Source organism: Planococcus citri, chromosome 3 (genome assembly GCF_950023065.1).
Source record: "Planococcus citri chromosome 3, ihPlaCitr1.1, whole genome shotgun sequence".
In the NCBI taxonomy this organism is placed as follows: Eukaryota; Metazoa; Arthropoda; class Insecta; order Hemiptera; family Pseudococcidae; genus Planococcus; species Planococcus citri.
In genome coordinates this window covers 48828621-48844315 of record NC_088679.1, presented here as the reverse complement: position 1 = coordinate 48844315, position 15695 = coordinate 48828621, and the positions used below count along the sequence as shown (strand labels likewise).

At 32.2% G+C, this 15695-nt stretch overlaps 3 protein-coding genes and 1 long non-coding RNA gene across 7 annotated transcripts; 3 read left to right on the top strand and 1 right to left on the bottom strand.

Moving 5' to 3' along the window:
• The first annotated feature begins 2606 nt into the window (after nt 1-2606).
• Nucleotides 2607-5063, top strand: LOC135841101 (homeobox protein aristaless-like 3). The gene is made up of 6 exons (XM_065357904.1): nt 2607-2697; nt 3088-3222; nt 3297-3408; nt 3525-3645; nt 4268-4380; nt 4674-5063. The coding sequence occupies exons 1-6, from the start codon at nt 2620-2622 to the stop codon at nt 4838-4840; spliced, it is 726 nt and encodes a 241-aa protein (XP_065213976.1). The 5' UTR covers nt 2607-2619; the 3' UTR covers nt 4841-5063.
• A 433-nt stretch (nt 5064-5496) lies between these two features.
• Nucleotides 5497-11242, top strand: Hexo2 (Hexosaminidase 2). 4 transcript variants are annotated; one of them, XM_065359547.1, is made up of 8 exons: nt 5497-5831; nt 7520-7587; nt 7953-8120; nt 8461-8720; nt 9080-9401; nt 9487-9814; nt 10009-10229; nt 10300-11242. In XM_065359547.1, the coding sequence occupies exons 1-8, from the start codon at nt 5712-5714 to the stop codon at nt 10724-10726; spliced, it is 1914 nt and encodes a 637-aa protein (XP_065215619.1). In that variant the 5' UTR covers nt 5497-5711; the 3' UTR covers nt 10727-11242. The 4 variants fall into 4 exon arrangements, with proteins under 4 accessions (XP_065215619.1, XP_065215622.1, XP_065215620.1 ...); XM_065359550.1 differs by lacking the exon at nt 7520-7587; XM_065359548.1 differs by lacking the exon at nt 7520-7587 and having other exon boundaries at nt 7930-8120.
• LOC135842166 (alanine--glyoxylate aminotransferase 2, mitochondrial-like) lies at nt 10926-15653 on the bottom strand. The gene is made up of 10 exons (XM_065359553.1): nt 15514-15653; nt 15301-15395; nt 15021-15205; nt 14817-14940; nt 13635-13823; nt 12753-12950; nt 12585-12677; nt 12262-12483; nt 11359-11607; nt 10926-11285 (listed from the first exon to the last, which is right to left on the bottom strand). Exons 1-10 carry the CDS (start codon nt 15536-15538, stop codon nt 11163-11165), a joined length of 1503 nt encoding a protein of 500 aa, XP_065215625.1. The 5' UTR covers nt 15539-15653; the 3' UTR covers nt 10926-11162.
• LOC135842172 (uncharacterized) lies at nt 12935-14725 on the top strand. The gene is made up of 2 exons (XR_010558077.1): nt 12935-13040; nt 13133-14725. It is a non-coding gene; the product is annotated as an uncharacterized LOC135842172 (long non-coding RNA).
• Nucleotides 15654-15695: the final 42 nt, after the last annotated feature.

The following is a 15695-nucleotide window of genomic DNA, read 5'->3' as shown; positions in this document are numbered from 1 at the left end:
ATTTATCTGTTTGCAATTTTTTCTGATTTTCTCAACTTTGGGGACTCCTTACTAGGGGAGGAAATATGATTCAAAAGGCTGAAGAAACATTTATTTCTTGAAAAAAGTGTTATGCATTTTTAAAAATACCCGTATGAATAAGGCCCGAACGAGTAGAGAGCAAAAGTTCTCAAAAATTCGTAATTCTTTATTTTCTCGAAGACACGATGTTTATTCTTTAAAGGGAACCAATTTGGGCAAAAATTAGAAATTGTTTTCAAATTTTTGGCGAAAAATATGTCATTTTTTAGAATAGAATAGAATAGAATAGAATAGAATATATTTCTCAGATCTTGTTACATTTACATATTTTTTGATATTTTAGCAAAAGTTGGGACTTCTGAAATATTTCGGAGATATTTTTTTTGGAAAATTTTTAGCAAAACATCATTTTTGGAGTGCGAAGTCAATTTTTCTACTCTGGAAAAGAAAAATGATCTAGTCCGAGAGAAGCGAGGTTGAAAGCTTTTGACAATTTATAATATTCAATGGTTTTTGGCAATTCTTTGATTTTCCCAGCTTACTCAACTTCCTCCCAAATTTCTCAACTTTTTCCAACCTACCTAACTTTTCCCGAAAATTTCCAACTTTTTGCCAACATTTTTCTATTTGAAGGGGGTGAGACCCCTCCCCCTCCCCTGGCCACAGGTTCGGCACGCCTCTGCCCACAGAATTCGGTAACACATTTTCTGAAAAAGTCCCCCAAGATATTCTTTTTTTAAACATAATACCTACTTACCTATGCCATTTGGGAAAAACTCAGCAGAGTGGTGTGTTCAAATGAACATTGGAAAATACACCAGCTGACAAAATTTATTTGATTTTTCAGAAATTTTGAGAATTTAAATTTGGGTCATTCTCGACAAAAACCCGAAATTGATCAAGTTGAGGTAAAAAAAAACTTGAATTTATACTTAGTTCCTGTTTGACTTGTGACTTTTTGAATCGATTGGTAGTGGTTTCAAAACATAGAGATCTCCTGCAGATTTTAGGGTTTCCCATGTTTAAGGAAAACATTACCATAGAGTTAACATGAAATTCAGCGTGTCTTTGTGATCCTTTTGAGTGATTCAAGCACAATTTTTTTGAGGACTTGGAGGTTAAAAAATTCGCTACAGGTTTCATAATAACTTAAGAGAGCCACCAATTGATCTTTTAAATCAGAATTAGGATTCATATTAATGCTTCTGTAAACAAAGAATTTTCTATTTTTTTTCTTTTTTTTTCAAAAAAAACCAACACAGAAATTTTGGATTTAAAACCTGTGCCTAAAGTGATGAAATGGACCACAAACAGTGCAAACTTTGCCCCTTTTTGTGATGATTTTCCAAAAACTGGTAGTGGTAATAGAACACTCGAAATTGCTACAGAAAATAATCCAAATTCAAATTTCGAAAAATTCGTCAAAATTCAAAAACTGAAATTCAGCACCCAAAACTTGAGTTTACGACAATACTTCTTTATTCGGTATAAAAAATTTACGGTTCATTAGTTACCTACTTGTTTTAAAAGATTCTTAAACTTCAAAATATTTGATAATTTATCGATTTAATTATGTATGTACTACGTACGTATTACCTACCAAATTAAAGAGTTTAATCTCATACGAATCCAAATTAAATTGTTTAAATTAGGTATCTGATTTTCCTAAAAATTCAAAAGCTAAATGAAACATGCAACTTTTTAAATTCTTAAACCAACCTGAATCAAATTATAATCGCAAAAAATACCTATCTATGTTATATTATCTAGGTGACTTGATTGTAAAAAAATTCATAATGTTTTGGTAAGTAGGTAAATACATATTATCGAAAGCGTAAAATATATAAGTAGGTACCTATATATATGTACTAGGTAAAATTTCGAAGAAAGGCGAACAAGTGAACCATGAACATTGCCAGAAATGAATTTTGAAATACAGAAATTTTAAGGGAGTTCCTCGAAACATTAAACATTTTACAGATTTTTTACACCATTACCTTATCAATCATTGGTCCTATCTTCCTCGGGTAAAAAAGATTTATAAATAATTTTTTGGAATTTTTAATTGCTCGTTTTCTAAGTTATGGTATTTGAAACTTATCAAAGTTGAAATCAAGTGCTCTGAGAATATTTCTTTTCCTCAGTAACAAGCAATTGTTTCTGTCACACGCCATGCCAACTGCATACCAAAAAGCTATAACATCGTTCTGTACCCTATTTGTTTTCACAGGTCTTTTGCCCTTAAACTATACCTACCCTTGATAGTAAAAAAACCGGATCTTTTTTTAAATTCCAGAAAAAAATTACAATTTTTTTCAAATTTGAATATACATTTATAATTATACCTATACGTAATTTTTGCAATCACGCTCGACTTTTCCTCGAATTCAAGGGTACCGCCAAAAAGTTATTTACACTTGACCATTTTAATAAACGTAATAAGTATTAATATTGGCGCTTCTGGCGTTTAATTAAATTGCGTTTTACCATTGGAAGACGGTAGACCAATCATATTTCAGTACGGCAATCGAGTCGTTTCATCCCCCTTTTATATCGCTTTAACGCAAGAGGGTTGATGATTTTATTTCCGTTTGCATAATGGCCGGACCAAGTCCGTTTTTATCACCTCTTCCAACAGATTTAATTTCCGAATATATGTTCGGTCGTCGACGACAGGTAATATTTTTCAAGTTTAATTTGATAATTAATTGATTTATCCATTAATTATTTAAATACTCTATCACCTAAAAAAAAATGTCTAATAATTTTTAGGTAGGTAGTTAGAATTTTTTTATAATTTAGGTACTCGTATTTTTTGATTTTCAACGAATTTAGAGAATGTTTAAAGTAATTTTGATCCTCCTACTTTTTTTTTGACTTGCAATTAGATGAACAAATCAATTTCACCAAGCTTATTAATTTGCTTGATACTTCGAGAATTTATTGTAAACTTAGCCCAAAAAATTATTCATTTTGAAATATACTTACCTAATAACTGAGCGGATTATATTAATTCAGAAATATAGGAATAAAATTCAAATATAGTTTGCAATTTTTTTTCCTCAGCGACGAAACAGAACCACATTCACCCCACAGCAACTGCAAGAATTAGAGTCATTATTTCAGAAAACACACTACCCAGATGTATTTCTTCGAGAAGAAGTAGCTTTAAGAATAAATTTATCAGAGGCAAGAGTACAGGTAGATATCAACAAAATTACATACATTTTTTTTGAAAAATTTAATCTAAAACACGAATCAATTTCTTATTTCAGGTTTGGTTTCAAAATCGTAGAGCAAAGTGGAGAAAACACGCACGCTTACAACTTCTCCAAGATGCTTGGAGAATACGTTGTCTAGGATTAGGAACTTCGCCAATGCTACTTGGTAAGTTTCTTCTTGCTTTGATTAATTTAGTGATTTTTTTCCTGTTCAGAACATATACCCCAAGTAGGTACTTAGGTATTTTAAAAACTATTTCACGCTTGTTTTCATTTAAAAAGGTGGGAATAGTGCTCATCTGGGCCGAACTCCTTTACATTCCTCTGATATGTCTGATCCGCCTCCTACATCAATGAGTTCAGATCCAATCACAAGAGATGGATATCAAAGATTCATGCCATGGTTCGTAATATCAAAGTATTTTTCATTCATTTTAATAAAAGTAATTCTTCAAAACAAACATTTTGTGTGTAAAATTACCCAAATCATTTTTTAAAAATTAAAAAGTCTTTGAGAAAACGTTACCTATAGATAAGTTATAGCAAGTACCTATTCAAAAAAGTAATCGAGTCAACAGATGAAAATTACTGCCTACAAAACTGCCGTGTGATTTTCGCTTGTTTTTAAATCAATTTTTATAATGATTATCAAATGGAAGCTTTCAACTCCTAAAAAATAGGTACCTATTTAAAAACATTTCCTCTTTCCAAAAAATAAATTATTTGCAATTATGCACCTATCTGACTTCTTTTTCACAGCAAGTTTGTTTTTTGGCGATTTTTCATCAATCATTTGATTATTATTTGGAAACAAAAAAGTAATTGATATCTGGCAATTTATAAAGAAAATTATTTCTCATGTTTGACGCTCAACATCGGAATGTAAGTAAGAGCTATGTGTATAACTTCCTCCTGTTTTCTATTGCTTTATTGTCTTATGTAACTTAAAATGTTTTTTTTTTTTTTTTTTTTTTTTAATTTATGAGAACGAAATATTATTATGAATAAATTTTCTTTTTATTTAGCTTTCAATCAGATGATAAGAGATCAAACACTTCAATAATCCATCCTCAAGCTCATTCCCCTATGTGGCCATGTACATCTTTACCTTCAAATCATTCTAATCAATCCATGCAAGGTGAGTTTCTTGTTTTATGTTATATTATCTAGTATTACTAATAAATTAGGTACCTACCTACCTACCTACCTACCTAGTACCTACCTACCTACCAAAGTGCTTGAGAACTATGCTATCACTGATTTTCTACATTGAAAAATTCTTTTGTAAATTTATTTAGAGTCTTTATTCCAAAAAATTAATTAATTAATTAATTAAATGGGCAATAAAAATAAGTCAAACTAAATAGTCAAATTTTAAATACCCAATTTATTTAGTATTGGTAAGTAGTTCATATATGTAAATGATTTCAGGGATGCCTTTAGTGGTGAAACCGCAGCACATCTCTGCACGATCGCCCCCAGTTATTGAAGATAAATTCATAGAAAATGCCTCAGATCTGAGTAAAAGTGTTTCTGAAGATCGAATCAGTCCTATTTGCAATGTGGTGTCATCAAATAGTAGTGATGTGTCTGAATAATTTTTTTTTCAATTTTCCCTACATACTAGGTATGGACCATCTTTCATTAATTAACGTAGGTTTTATTCGCATGTAAATAATTGATAAGTAACATTCGCACGTGCTACTTGTGCGTACCTATACTTCATAAATCATTAAAAGTTATTTTTTCCTTTCGTAGTTCGATATGAATGTACTTTACCTACTTGAATATTGAATATTAATAAAACGTAATGCAAAGAAATATTTCACGTTGCTTATTGTACTTTTTTCTTTGATTTTCAAAATTTGGGAGAGGTAGGGTAAATGAGTGCTCAAGGCTCGTATCCATTAATAAAGGGGTTGGTAAAGGATTTTTCAGAAATTTTGCGCCTCCATTGGGCTTGAAGTACCAAGTACATACCTATACCAACCTACCTATATACATTAGGTATATATTGAAAGAATGCGTTTGAAACAATTGCATGTTTGTTACTAAAAATTGAGAGTGTTTCCGAAATCAACTTTTCAATAATTAAAATACGAGTAGTGCATTGATGAAATTAGCTTAGTTATACTACATAGGTAGTAGGTAAGGTACAATACACTGGTAGCCTACGATATAAATTTAAAAGATAACAAGAACCGCCCAACCGCCCTAGATTGCTGTTTACTTCCATATGTTTTTATCATTCACTTAAAAACAGTCCCATTAACATACACGATATGTTTAGTCTACACGAGTAAATGTGCGAATAACTAACTACCTACTATTCATATTGAAATGCAAACTTGTATGCTTATTATTGTGTCATTACTTTACCTATATTTTTTGGATTTTTAACAATTTTTTAGTTCAAGACAATGCATACAAGAAATTGAAAAAATAAATAGTAAATTTTCCGCGTTAAGAATGAGTATATCGTTTTTCAAAGTGCATTGCGTAATAGCTACTGTTATGATTGTTGTACTCAACTGTTTCTTGTACTACACATTGTTTTGCTCAGAACATAAATTGCAATATTCAGTGAAGGTGAGTACGCACATGTGAATCACATTATTATGTAGGCTACTTACAAGGGTCGATATAGGTATAGATTCATTAAATACGTTATGAACTTTCTAAGGATAAGTAAGCACCTGAAAGTTTTGAGCTGCTACTTGTAAGTCGCTAAATAAGGTACCTACCTATACATAGGTATTCTAAAAAAAAATGTAGCTTGATGACGAACCTATTTCATTAATGTCAACAAAAATATCTTAAGACCAATTTACCTACGTCGGCTCATTCCGTCTCACCTACTTGACTGTTTGGTTATTGCTCAAAAGAAATACCTATTATTTTACACGTACCTACTTCATTGAACTATTCCGCGTAACATAAATTGAAATTTCCTGATCAGATTATTAAGAATAGAATGCACTGTTTCGCTGTTCACAAAACTGTATACCTACACCTAATCATGTTTAATTCATTCAAGTCGAATAGAATTTTCCTCGTGTGTTTTCCTGGTATCCAATGTAGCAATTCAGTGAAACGTGTTTTGCACCTAGAAAACCCATCTAACGGGAAGGTTGGTGTTGGTTACATGCACTTGTACAGAACGTTCAAAAATGATGTGTACCTACTCTAGAAGTTTTGATGGAGAAAATGTGAATTTGTTTATAGAGAGAATAGCAGTAAGTAAGTATATCAATTGAAGATAACAAACGATTGATGTAATAGCGCGCTTTGAGGGTTATCACTATTCAACGTTGCCAACTTGTATGTATTTTTAATACAAAATTTCTGATACTTATTTTTGAACAGTCATACAGCATTCCCTTTAAATGTCCATCATAGACATAGCCGAGTACGAATAATGAAAAACTTTGCATTAATGTTAAAGTGGCAGATGCCGAAAAAATAAACCAACAGGGCGAAATAATTTGAATAAAATATTCGAACCAATCGACTTTCACGAAAAAAGTAATACCTAGGTACCTACCTACTAAACATTTTCAGTCGAAAAATTTGTGACTTATTGGTCAAAATGCTAATTTAGCTCAACTCAACAGTAGTTATACGTATTACCGGCAACGAACAACAATTTTTCATTTCATCTCGAGTATCCAAGTACCATAACTCTCCATCCCTTCAAAGATAACAATTTGATACAGGGTGCCCAGAAATATCGATCGAGTACCCTTAAGAAAGTTTTTCATTAAAAATATAGGTTGGCAACGTGAAATAGATGCATATGATTGGTGGAATGTTATCTCTCCAGTCCAACAACCAATCATGTGCTATCATTATTATCATTCACTGTGACCAACCGAAGTATTTTAGTAGAAAACTTTTTTATGGGTAGGTACTCGATATTTCTGGGCACCCTGTACTCAGATGTAACCGACTTCAGATGATACCTACTACCTAGTACCTACCTACCCACTTGAATGAATAATACTTGATAAAGGTGAAAATATGGTCAGTTTAGGTAGCCTAGGAACTTATTCCAGTTATCGATAATTCAAAAACTACCTAATGTGTTTCTTTGAAATTCGAATACGTTTGTTCTGATGGTTTTTATGATAAAACTAACTGTCTCCTAATGATTTCCATTTCCACATGATAATTTAATGATACAACTTTTATCATTAAATTTATAATGTGCCAATCGTCAGTTATGTTTGATATAATATTACACTACTGCATAAAGAAAACCACTACGTTGTTTTCAGACCAACGAAAAAATGACTTGTGTAGTGAGTTCTTTGTTGCTATTGTCGTTATTTTCCAATGCAAAAAGGTATGTATACCTTTTCTTCACCTTAAGATGAACTTTCTACTTATACCTACCACTGAGTACATACATACTCTTAATTATTTCATTTAATGCTTATTCACATAGTACTTATACCTACTTATTATGCTACCTACCTACCTAAATACAATGATTCAAGAAGCCAGATTCTTTTTGTAGAAGAGGAGGAGGGAAAGGGGGCGTAGAGAAAAGTTTTAATTATGATAACTTTTTAGAAATGAGAGGTGTGTTAAAACAGAAATCGTTTCCCACAATATAAATTATTTTTCACTTAATATTCCAACTCGTAAATTAATAGCCTACAAAATATTAAAATTAATAATTTAGGTGCCTGTTAAACACTGATTTAGTGAGATATGGACGTGGACTTGCGAAAATGATAAGTGCGTGAAAAAAGAATACCTGGAGAAAAATGTGAGAAGCAACACTGCAGATTATGCTCCATTGGAAGTTTGTAAATTGATGTGCGGACCATATGGATCAATTTGGCCTCGTCCAACGGGACAGATCTCCCTCAGGTATTTAATATTCATAGAAATGTTGGAAAAAATCAAAACTTTTTTTTTACAATTTTTTAATTTTTTCTTCAACCAAGTAGGATACCTACTAGATATTTACCTACTGCTTGAATAACGTTTTAAAAAAGGTAAAAATTTTCACAAAATCGTGTTTTTTGTTTTTTTAACCTATTTTAAAAATGTTTTTATTGGATTCGCTGAATGGCAATGTCCGATCAGTGATCATCGTTGGTATTTTCTAGGGAAATATTTCTAAAAATTAAAAAAACAAAAATATTTTCGAAATCAATGAAGGGAAAAAAACAAAATCAATTAATTTCATGAAATTATTTTTTTTCAGCAAAAATGTCACTCCTATTCACCCGGACGCAATTAAATTCGATTTTACACAAATACCAGAGAGCAACGACCTGCTGGCTACGCGTAATTTGATGATACAAATGAAACAAAAATTTCTGCAAGATTTGAAGACTGTTTGTAATCCTGGTTGCATCAAAGTTTGTGATACGAATGTTGTCATTAAAATATCGACAGTTTCTTCTGATGTGAAAATCACTTGGAATACAGATGAATCGTACCAACTTCGTGTGAATACAGTGGGTAAGATTGAGGCTAGATTAAATTTAAGAATCATTTTCAACTTGAAAAATATTTTGTAAAATCTCAAACAGCTACAATATAATTATAGGTACCTACTACCTACCTACGTAATATACAGTTTGTGATTTTGAAAAAAAAAAAAGTTGACCTGCATATTTAAAAATTTTAAATGAATGGGGAAAATGAATTCATCCCCAAATTCAATCAAAAAGGGCTCAGCCTAAAATTTTGGTGAACCTCCATCTGCTACGAGAATCAGGTTACGTTTTATTTACATAGGTATTATGGTCTTTGAAAATTCTCCAACTTAATCAAAACCTTTCGTCGAACTTGAGTTTGTTATTTGATTCGTGTTTCAGGAAAAAACATTGTAGTTTACATTCACGCGATGACAATTTTCGGAGCACGACATGCTTTAGAAACCTTGTTTCAGCTGACAACAGTGGTTCAGAGAAATGATACCCGTTCCTTGATACTGATTTCTGAGGCTTCGATTCTCGATCAACCTGTTTACCCTCATAGAGGACTTTTGATAGATACCAGTAGGAATTACCTAAAAATAAGCACAATCGAAAATATTATCAATGGCATGGCACACTCAAAAATGAACGTCTTGCATTGGCATGCTACAGATTCGCACAGTTTTCCTCTGCAACTCCCAAGGATTCCAGAAATGGCTGAGTAATTATAACTACGTATCAATTAAACATTTTTTTGGGGAGAAAATTGTACGCTAACGAAAAAATTGTGTGTCTAATTAATCTAGGTACGGTGCATATTCGTCACGAGAAGTATACACTTTACAGGATATAAGTGACATTTTACATTACGCAAAAATACGAGGAATCCGAGTTTTGATGGAAATTGATTCTCCAGCCCATGCTGGAAATGGTTGGCAGTGGGGAGAAAAAAGTGGTCTCGGAAAATTGGCGGTTTGTATAAACCAAACACCTTGGAGAACTTATTGCATTCAGCCACCTTGTGGCCAGTTGAATCCGTTCAACCTCAACACCTATAAAATTTTGGGTTCGATATACAAAGATCTAATTAGCGTATTTCCAAAGGGAGAATCATTTCATATGGGTGGTGATGAAGTGAGTATATTTTACAAAGTGCCTTCTGCTGGGAGGGAGATCATTTTGCAATTTTTAAAAAATTTGTTTGGGGTAAGAAGCCCCACAATAAAATGAGGAAAAAAATAAAAATGCAAAAGGATCCGTTTCCTACATGTTATTCAATTAGGTATTTATGTACTAGGTACCTACCTATAGTTACAAACTTTTTTTAGCTCACTTTCGAATGCTGGAATTCAACGGATGAAATTGTCGAGCAAATGAAAAAAGAAGGATTAGACCGAAATTATGATGGTTTTCTACAACTATGGGCAAATTTTCACCTGAAATCCATGGCGATGCTCGACGATATCAGAGGAAGCTCAAAAACTCCAATTATTTTATGGTCAAGTCAATTAACAACTCCAGAAAATATACACCTTCTCAACAATCAAACGTAATAATTCCTTTTATAATTACCTATTCCCTGGTTCTATAACTAATCTGTGTATACTTGTTTCTCTCAGATCAAAGATAATAATTCAAACTTGGGTAGAAGCATCCGATCCGATACCCGCAGCGTTGCTCAATTTGAATTACAAGTTGATAATGTCTACGAAAGATGCTTGGTACTTAGATCATGGTGTTTGGGGGAGAACAGTTTATCACCCGTGGAGTAAGGTGTATGATAATCGAATTCCTGAATTTTCAAAAGGTGTTCTCGGTGGTGAAGTGTGTATGTGGGGAGAATACGTGGATGATTCAGCAGTAGAATCTAGAATATGGCCCAGGGCGGCTGCAGCAGCAGAGCGTTTGTGGTCAGATCCAAAAAATTCTAGTTCTCTGGCTCTGACAAGATTTTTGCAGCATAGAGAGAGATTGGTACAGATGGGAATTCACGCGGAAGCAATTATTCCAGAATGGTGTTTTCAAAATGACGACCAGTGTTCCTAATACAGATTGTAAAATTCATTAGGTATTTCTAATTTTATGACATAATGAGAAAAATGTATAAACTTCGGCAGGATTCTTGACTGAATACACCTACAAGTATGCGAGTAGGGTAGAAACCTACATCATCCATCTGTACTCGCTTGTGCAGAAAAAAATCATAGTTTTCGTAATTAATGTAATGCTTAAATTATTCGATCTCTCTACATTAAAATTTTAATTCAAAATCAGTAAGTAAAAAAATTGTAGATGTACAAACTTAAAAATTGAATACTTCCGCTGAGTAATTAGTTGAAAATACATTACATATACCTACACAATAATCAGTTTTTTTGAAACTGAAATTCAGCATTACTTGAGTAAGTTGATAGGTACCATAGGTAATTTATTTTTTTTCTCATTCGACTCATTACGCCAGGTTCCTACATAATACGATAGCCTACAATAAATACTTATTTTTGTTGGCATTATTATAATAATTTTTTAATGCTTTTCTTAATACATCAACTGTAAATTTTGCATCTTCTTTTGTTACACACATTGGTGGAGTAAATCTTAACACCTGCACAGCAACATAATTTTAGTGATTTGAAAATTGCGTATGGGTTTATTCAAAAACTTTTATAGGTACTTACATTTCCATTCAGTCCTCCTCGTCCAATCAATACGCCCATATTTTTACAATCTTCCCAAATATTTACAAAATCAGCGGCACTAAAAGGAACTGTAGTAGTTTTATTCTTCACTAGTTCTACGCCAATCATGAGGCCTTTTCCTCTGACATCTCCGACACATTCAAATTCATCCCTCATTTTGGCCAATTCTTCAATTAAATATGTACCAACGATTTTACAATTGTATTGTAATTCGTCTTCTTTCATAACCTGCACGTAGGAAATTAATCAAAGTACATAAATAGAACGTATTGGTATACTTAGGTAGTTAGTTACCTATAGGTAATTGAAACATCGCCTGTTCAATTTAAATACCTACAGGGTGAAGCATGCGTGATTTAGTAGGTACGTAGGTAGGTAGGTAGGTAGGTAGGGTAAGGTATCTTCAATGGCGGAAGAATGCGAGCGAATACATAGATATTGCATATCAATTAGACAACAGGGACTTAATTTTTCAACAACATACCTAGACCTACCTACCTACCCACCGACTTATTCTGATTTTTGTTCTTGTTTTTTTATTCTTGAAATGCAGCTTTGGTACCAAAAAATGTGCGAAGACCTCGTAAGAACGTGGGAGAAACATTTTTTTCTTCCAAACTCCCTCTCAATAAGGGACGATGATGTCCTCTTAATTTAGCAGTGAATCGTACTTGACAAGAAAAGGCCAAAATTCTCACTTTTTTTTGATTTTTTATTAATTTTGAGAATAATTTTTCAACTATCCAGGTTTTAAGAAAACACGAAGTTCAAACTACAGTTTACGGGTCCCTGCGGTTTTATCGATGTGCAATGACTACGACAGTATTAAATTGAAAGCTTCCATGCTGAATTAATCTAAGTATAGGTGGTAGATTACTTTACCTGTAAAACTTTCAGTCCAATACTGCAAGCTAATGGATTTCCACCAAAAGTGTTGAAATGAGACGAATAATTCAATACTTTTGCAATCTCAGCTGTCGTAACTACCGCAGCCATAGGAAATCCATTTCCAATACCCTTAGCCATAGTTACAATGTCCGGTTTAATACCGTGCATTTGAAATCCCCAAAAATGATCTCCAGTTCTTCCAAAACCAGTTTGAACCTGAGCCGAGCAAAAGTAAAAAACATATAAAATTAGAAATTTGGATTGTTAATGTGAATGAATGAGACTAAAATTACAAGTTCTCATATGTAGTTACGCACTTCATCAGCAATGCAAACTCCCCCATTTGTATGAACCAAATCGTAAGCTTTTTGAAGAAAGCCTTTAGGAAAATGAACAATACCGCCTACACCCTGTAAAATTTTAGACAACGCATTATTTAAATTTTTATGGTTTATTTTTTTGCGCTTATGTTTAACCATGGTGACCTGTATTGATTCTGCCATCAAACCAGCAACATGTCCACAAGGGATAGAATACTTAAAAACTTCTTCCAACTGTTCGTAATAATTTTCAGATGCTTTGCAACGGTATTTTGTACAGTCACAATCTCTGGTTGTTTGTACAAGAGAATCACGGCAGTGTTTTCCTCCCCACAATCCTCGATAAACATCTGGGTTCATGGCCTGAAAAAAAAATGATGATGAAAATCAAAAAATTTTTTCTTACATTCGTGAAATATGAAAATGAACAATTTACGTATTAAATGAATCGCAGTAAGTACTTATATTTTTATTGAGAGAGATACAGAAGTACAACTGTCCACATCAAAAAAAACCTCCGAATTTAAATTTTTTCAAATTTGTAGAATGAAGAGATGAAATAAAAATGAGAAGAAGAAACATATCAAAAAACACGCACACAAATTATATTTTTGACAATATGTACAAGTAAGGTATGTATGATCATAATATGGAGAATTAGATTGCGATTATTCGGACTATGGTGCCTATTTTTATTCGATAGGTAAGTAATATTAAGAAAAGCATAGAGGTCGAGGTCTTGGCATTCTCCCTCGGTGAATAAATTTGACATTTTAATTCCCTCACGTTAATTTTAGCGATCGAATTTAAACATGATAACTCAAACGTCGACGATTACTGAACTTGTTTATCATTAAAAGAAAGTTATTTGCTGAAAATGAACAATTTTATCAATTATATAGCTTTGATAAGTAGATAAATAAATTAATTTTCTTTGGGAAATTAACGATTAATGGCTCGGAACAAATTGTACTTGAGTAATATTATTTATGTAATTATGTACCTATGTACTTTTTATAATTCAAGAATTGAGATAAGCTTACTTACATGATGCACACCAAAGGAAATAGGAACATTGTAACGCCAAGTTGATAAAGCAGTTGTGCCCATCATGTAAGGACTCATGCCATGATAGCCATTTCGGAATGAAATTATTTCAAAATTTTTGGTGTATAAACGAGCAAGGAATAAAGCCAAATCATTTGCCTCAGATCCACTATTTACAAAATAGACAACCTGTAAGAAAAAAATATATAGGTATATTAACATTTATGTGCATCAGTTCTCAGTCAGAGTAACTAAATAAGTATCTCTCAACATAGGTAGGTACCTAATACCTATGTACTACAGTTCTACGAACACGGGATAGGATAGAAGGACCTCCAAATTCAAGGCACTCATGTTTGTATAAATTTACTTAAGGATTTTTTGTCCCCTGTTGGACATTTTACGTTTACTCTACAGATTCGAGTATCGAATCATCATCAAAATACAAATTCAATTGGCTGAAGACAGGCGATACCCTTTGAAGCACGAAGAAGGAGACATCTTAATTTTTTTTATTCTTGCCACACCTGAGTTCAGTATGGTTGAAAATTTGAAATTATTTTTAATTTATCTATTAAAAATTGCAATCCAAAATTGGTAGTTTGTTTGCTTTAGTTAGGTAGTTAATTTTCATTTTTTATTTAAATTAGTTTTTTTCCTCCAGTGCCTCAAAAGAGCACGTAATACTTTGAAAACTTCCACGACATTTTCCCATTCGATATCGGTTTATAATGATTATTCGGATGAGCAAGCGATTGTAATAATAAATAAAATCACACGCTTGAAAATTATGCATTAATTCTTCGAAATAAAATTAATCTCGATAAAGATTTTCTTATCTAAGTACACATTTACGTATTGCCCATAGGTGCTCAAATTAACATTTTAAAAATACGTATTTTTCTTATTAAATACCTGTATCGATGACGTCTTTCTTCTAAAATTATCAAATTTTCGTGATAGTACCTAACACGTGAAACACCCAATTTTGTTTACTTCAATGTATAGCCAAATTCAAAATTTTTATAGCCTATTTCAAATTGGTAAACCCTGGTAAACCTATGCATCATATTTTAAATATGGAGGATCAAGTAAGTGAAAAAATTGTTCTTCAAGTACAACCAACCAAAAAATGTGAATATTATTATACTATACCTAAAAGATTGAATAATGTTCATTTACATTCAAATAAGAAGGTAAAGTTGATGTCAATTCTTCCGCATATTCGTAAAGTTTAGGATGCTGATAAATATTGGTACTATGCCATAATGTGTCTATTTGTTCATGAGCAGTTGGTGTTACTTTCCTAGAATAATTACAATTAAAATGTGTATCATGAAAAGTAGCTGAATTAATGCTATAAACTTTTACATAAAAATCACTTACGGATGACAATGACCTATGCTGACAGTTACGATACCACCAAACATATCGAGATATCTTTTCCCTTCGTGATCAAAAAGCCATTGCATTTTACCCTCGTGTAACAGTAAAGGTTTTTTATAATATTGCTGTATACAGGGGACAATGTTCTCGTTTCGGATTTTTTGAATTTTATCATATTCTAATCCCTGCAATCCAAACAGAAAAAAAATCGTAAAAACTAAGTAATTTTATGCCAAACTCATACCTATTACCTATACAGTTTTCCAAGCAAGAAACTTACTTTATATGGCTTTGGAATATACGCAAACTCTGGAATTTTTGGCGAATCCGAGGAAGAGACGCAATAACATCGTTTCAAATTTTTAACATCAATTTCTTGAACAATTAAAAGAAAATGACATGAAGTTAAAAAAAAATCGAAGTATCATTAAAACAAATATCAAAGTGTAGTCGATTAAAAAATGAAAAATGTTACTAAATAAATGACACTCACTTGTGATTCTGCTGAAATTTTTCATAATTTGAAAAAAAAGTTTTCACATTCGCAAAAATATATTTTTACAAATAGTAGTTTCAGTAGACTGAATAATACCGTGGTGAGATACATGAAAAGTACCTATAGGAAAAAGTTACATCTAAAACGATAATACTATCACGACGTGTTAAAGTACAACA

Excerpts from the sequence above, each read along its gene's own strand:
- LOC135841101 (XM_065357904.1), top strand. The coding sequence starts at position 2,620 with ATGGCCGGACCAAGTCCGTTTTTATCACCTCTTCCAACAGATTTAATT. Across the intron at positions 2,698-3,087 it reads TGTTCGGTCGTCGACGACAG|CGACGAAACAGAACCACATT; the intron begins GTAATATTTTTC and ends TTTTTTCCTCAG. Across the intron at positions 3,223-3,296 it reads TATCAGAGGCAAGAGTACAG|GTTTGGTTTCAAAATCGTAG; the intron begins GTAGATATCAAC and ends TTCTTATTTCAG.
- LOC135842166 (XM_065359553.1), bottom strand. The coding sequence starts at position 15,538 with ATGAAAAATTTCAGCAGAATCACAA. Across the intron at positions 13,824-14,816 it reads CTTTACCTTCTTATTTGAAT|GTTGTCTATTTTGTAAATAG; the intron begins GTAAATGAACAT and ends TTTTTCTTACAG. Across the intron at positions 12,678-12,752 it reads TGATGGCAGAATCAATACAG|GGTGTAGGCGGTATTGTTCA; the intron begins GTCACCATGGTT and ends AAAATTTTACAG.
- Hexo2 (XM_065359547.1), top strand. The coding sequence starts at position 5,712 with ATGAGTATATCGTTTTTCAAAGTGCATTGCGTAATAGCTACTGTTATG. Across the intron at positions 7,588-7,952 it reads TTATTTTCCAATGCAAAAAG|TGAGATATGGACGTGGACTT; the intron begins GTATGTATACCT and ends ACACTGATTTAG. Across the intron at positions 9,402-9,486 it reads AGGATTCCAGAAATGGCTGA|GTACGGTGCATATTCGTCAC; the intron begins GTAATTATAACT and ends TAATTAATCTAG.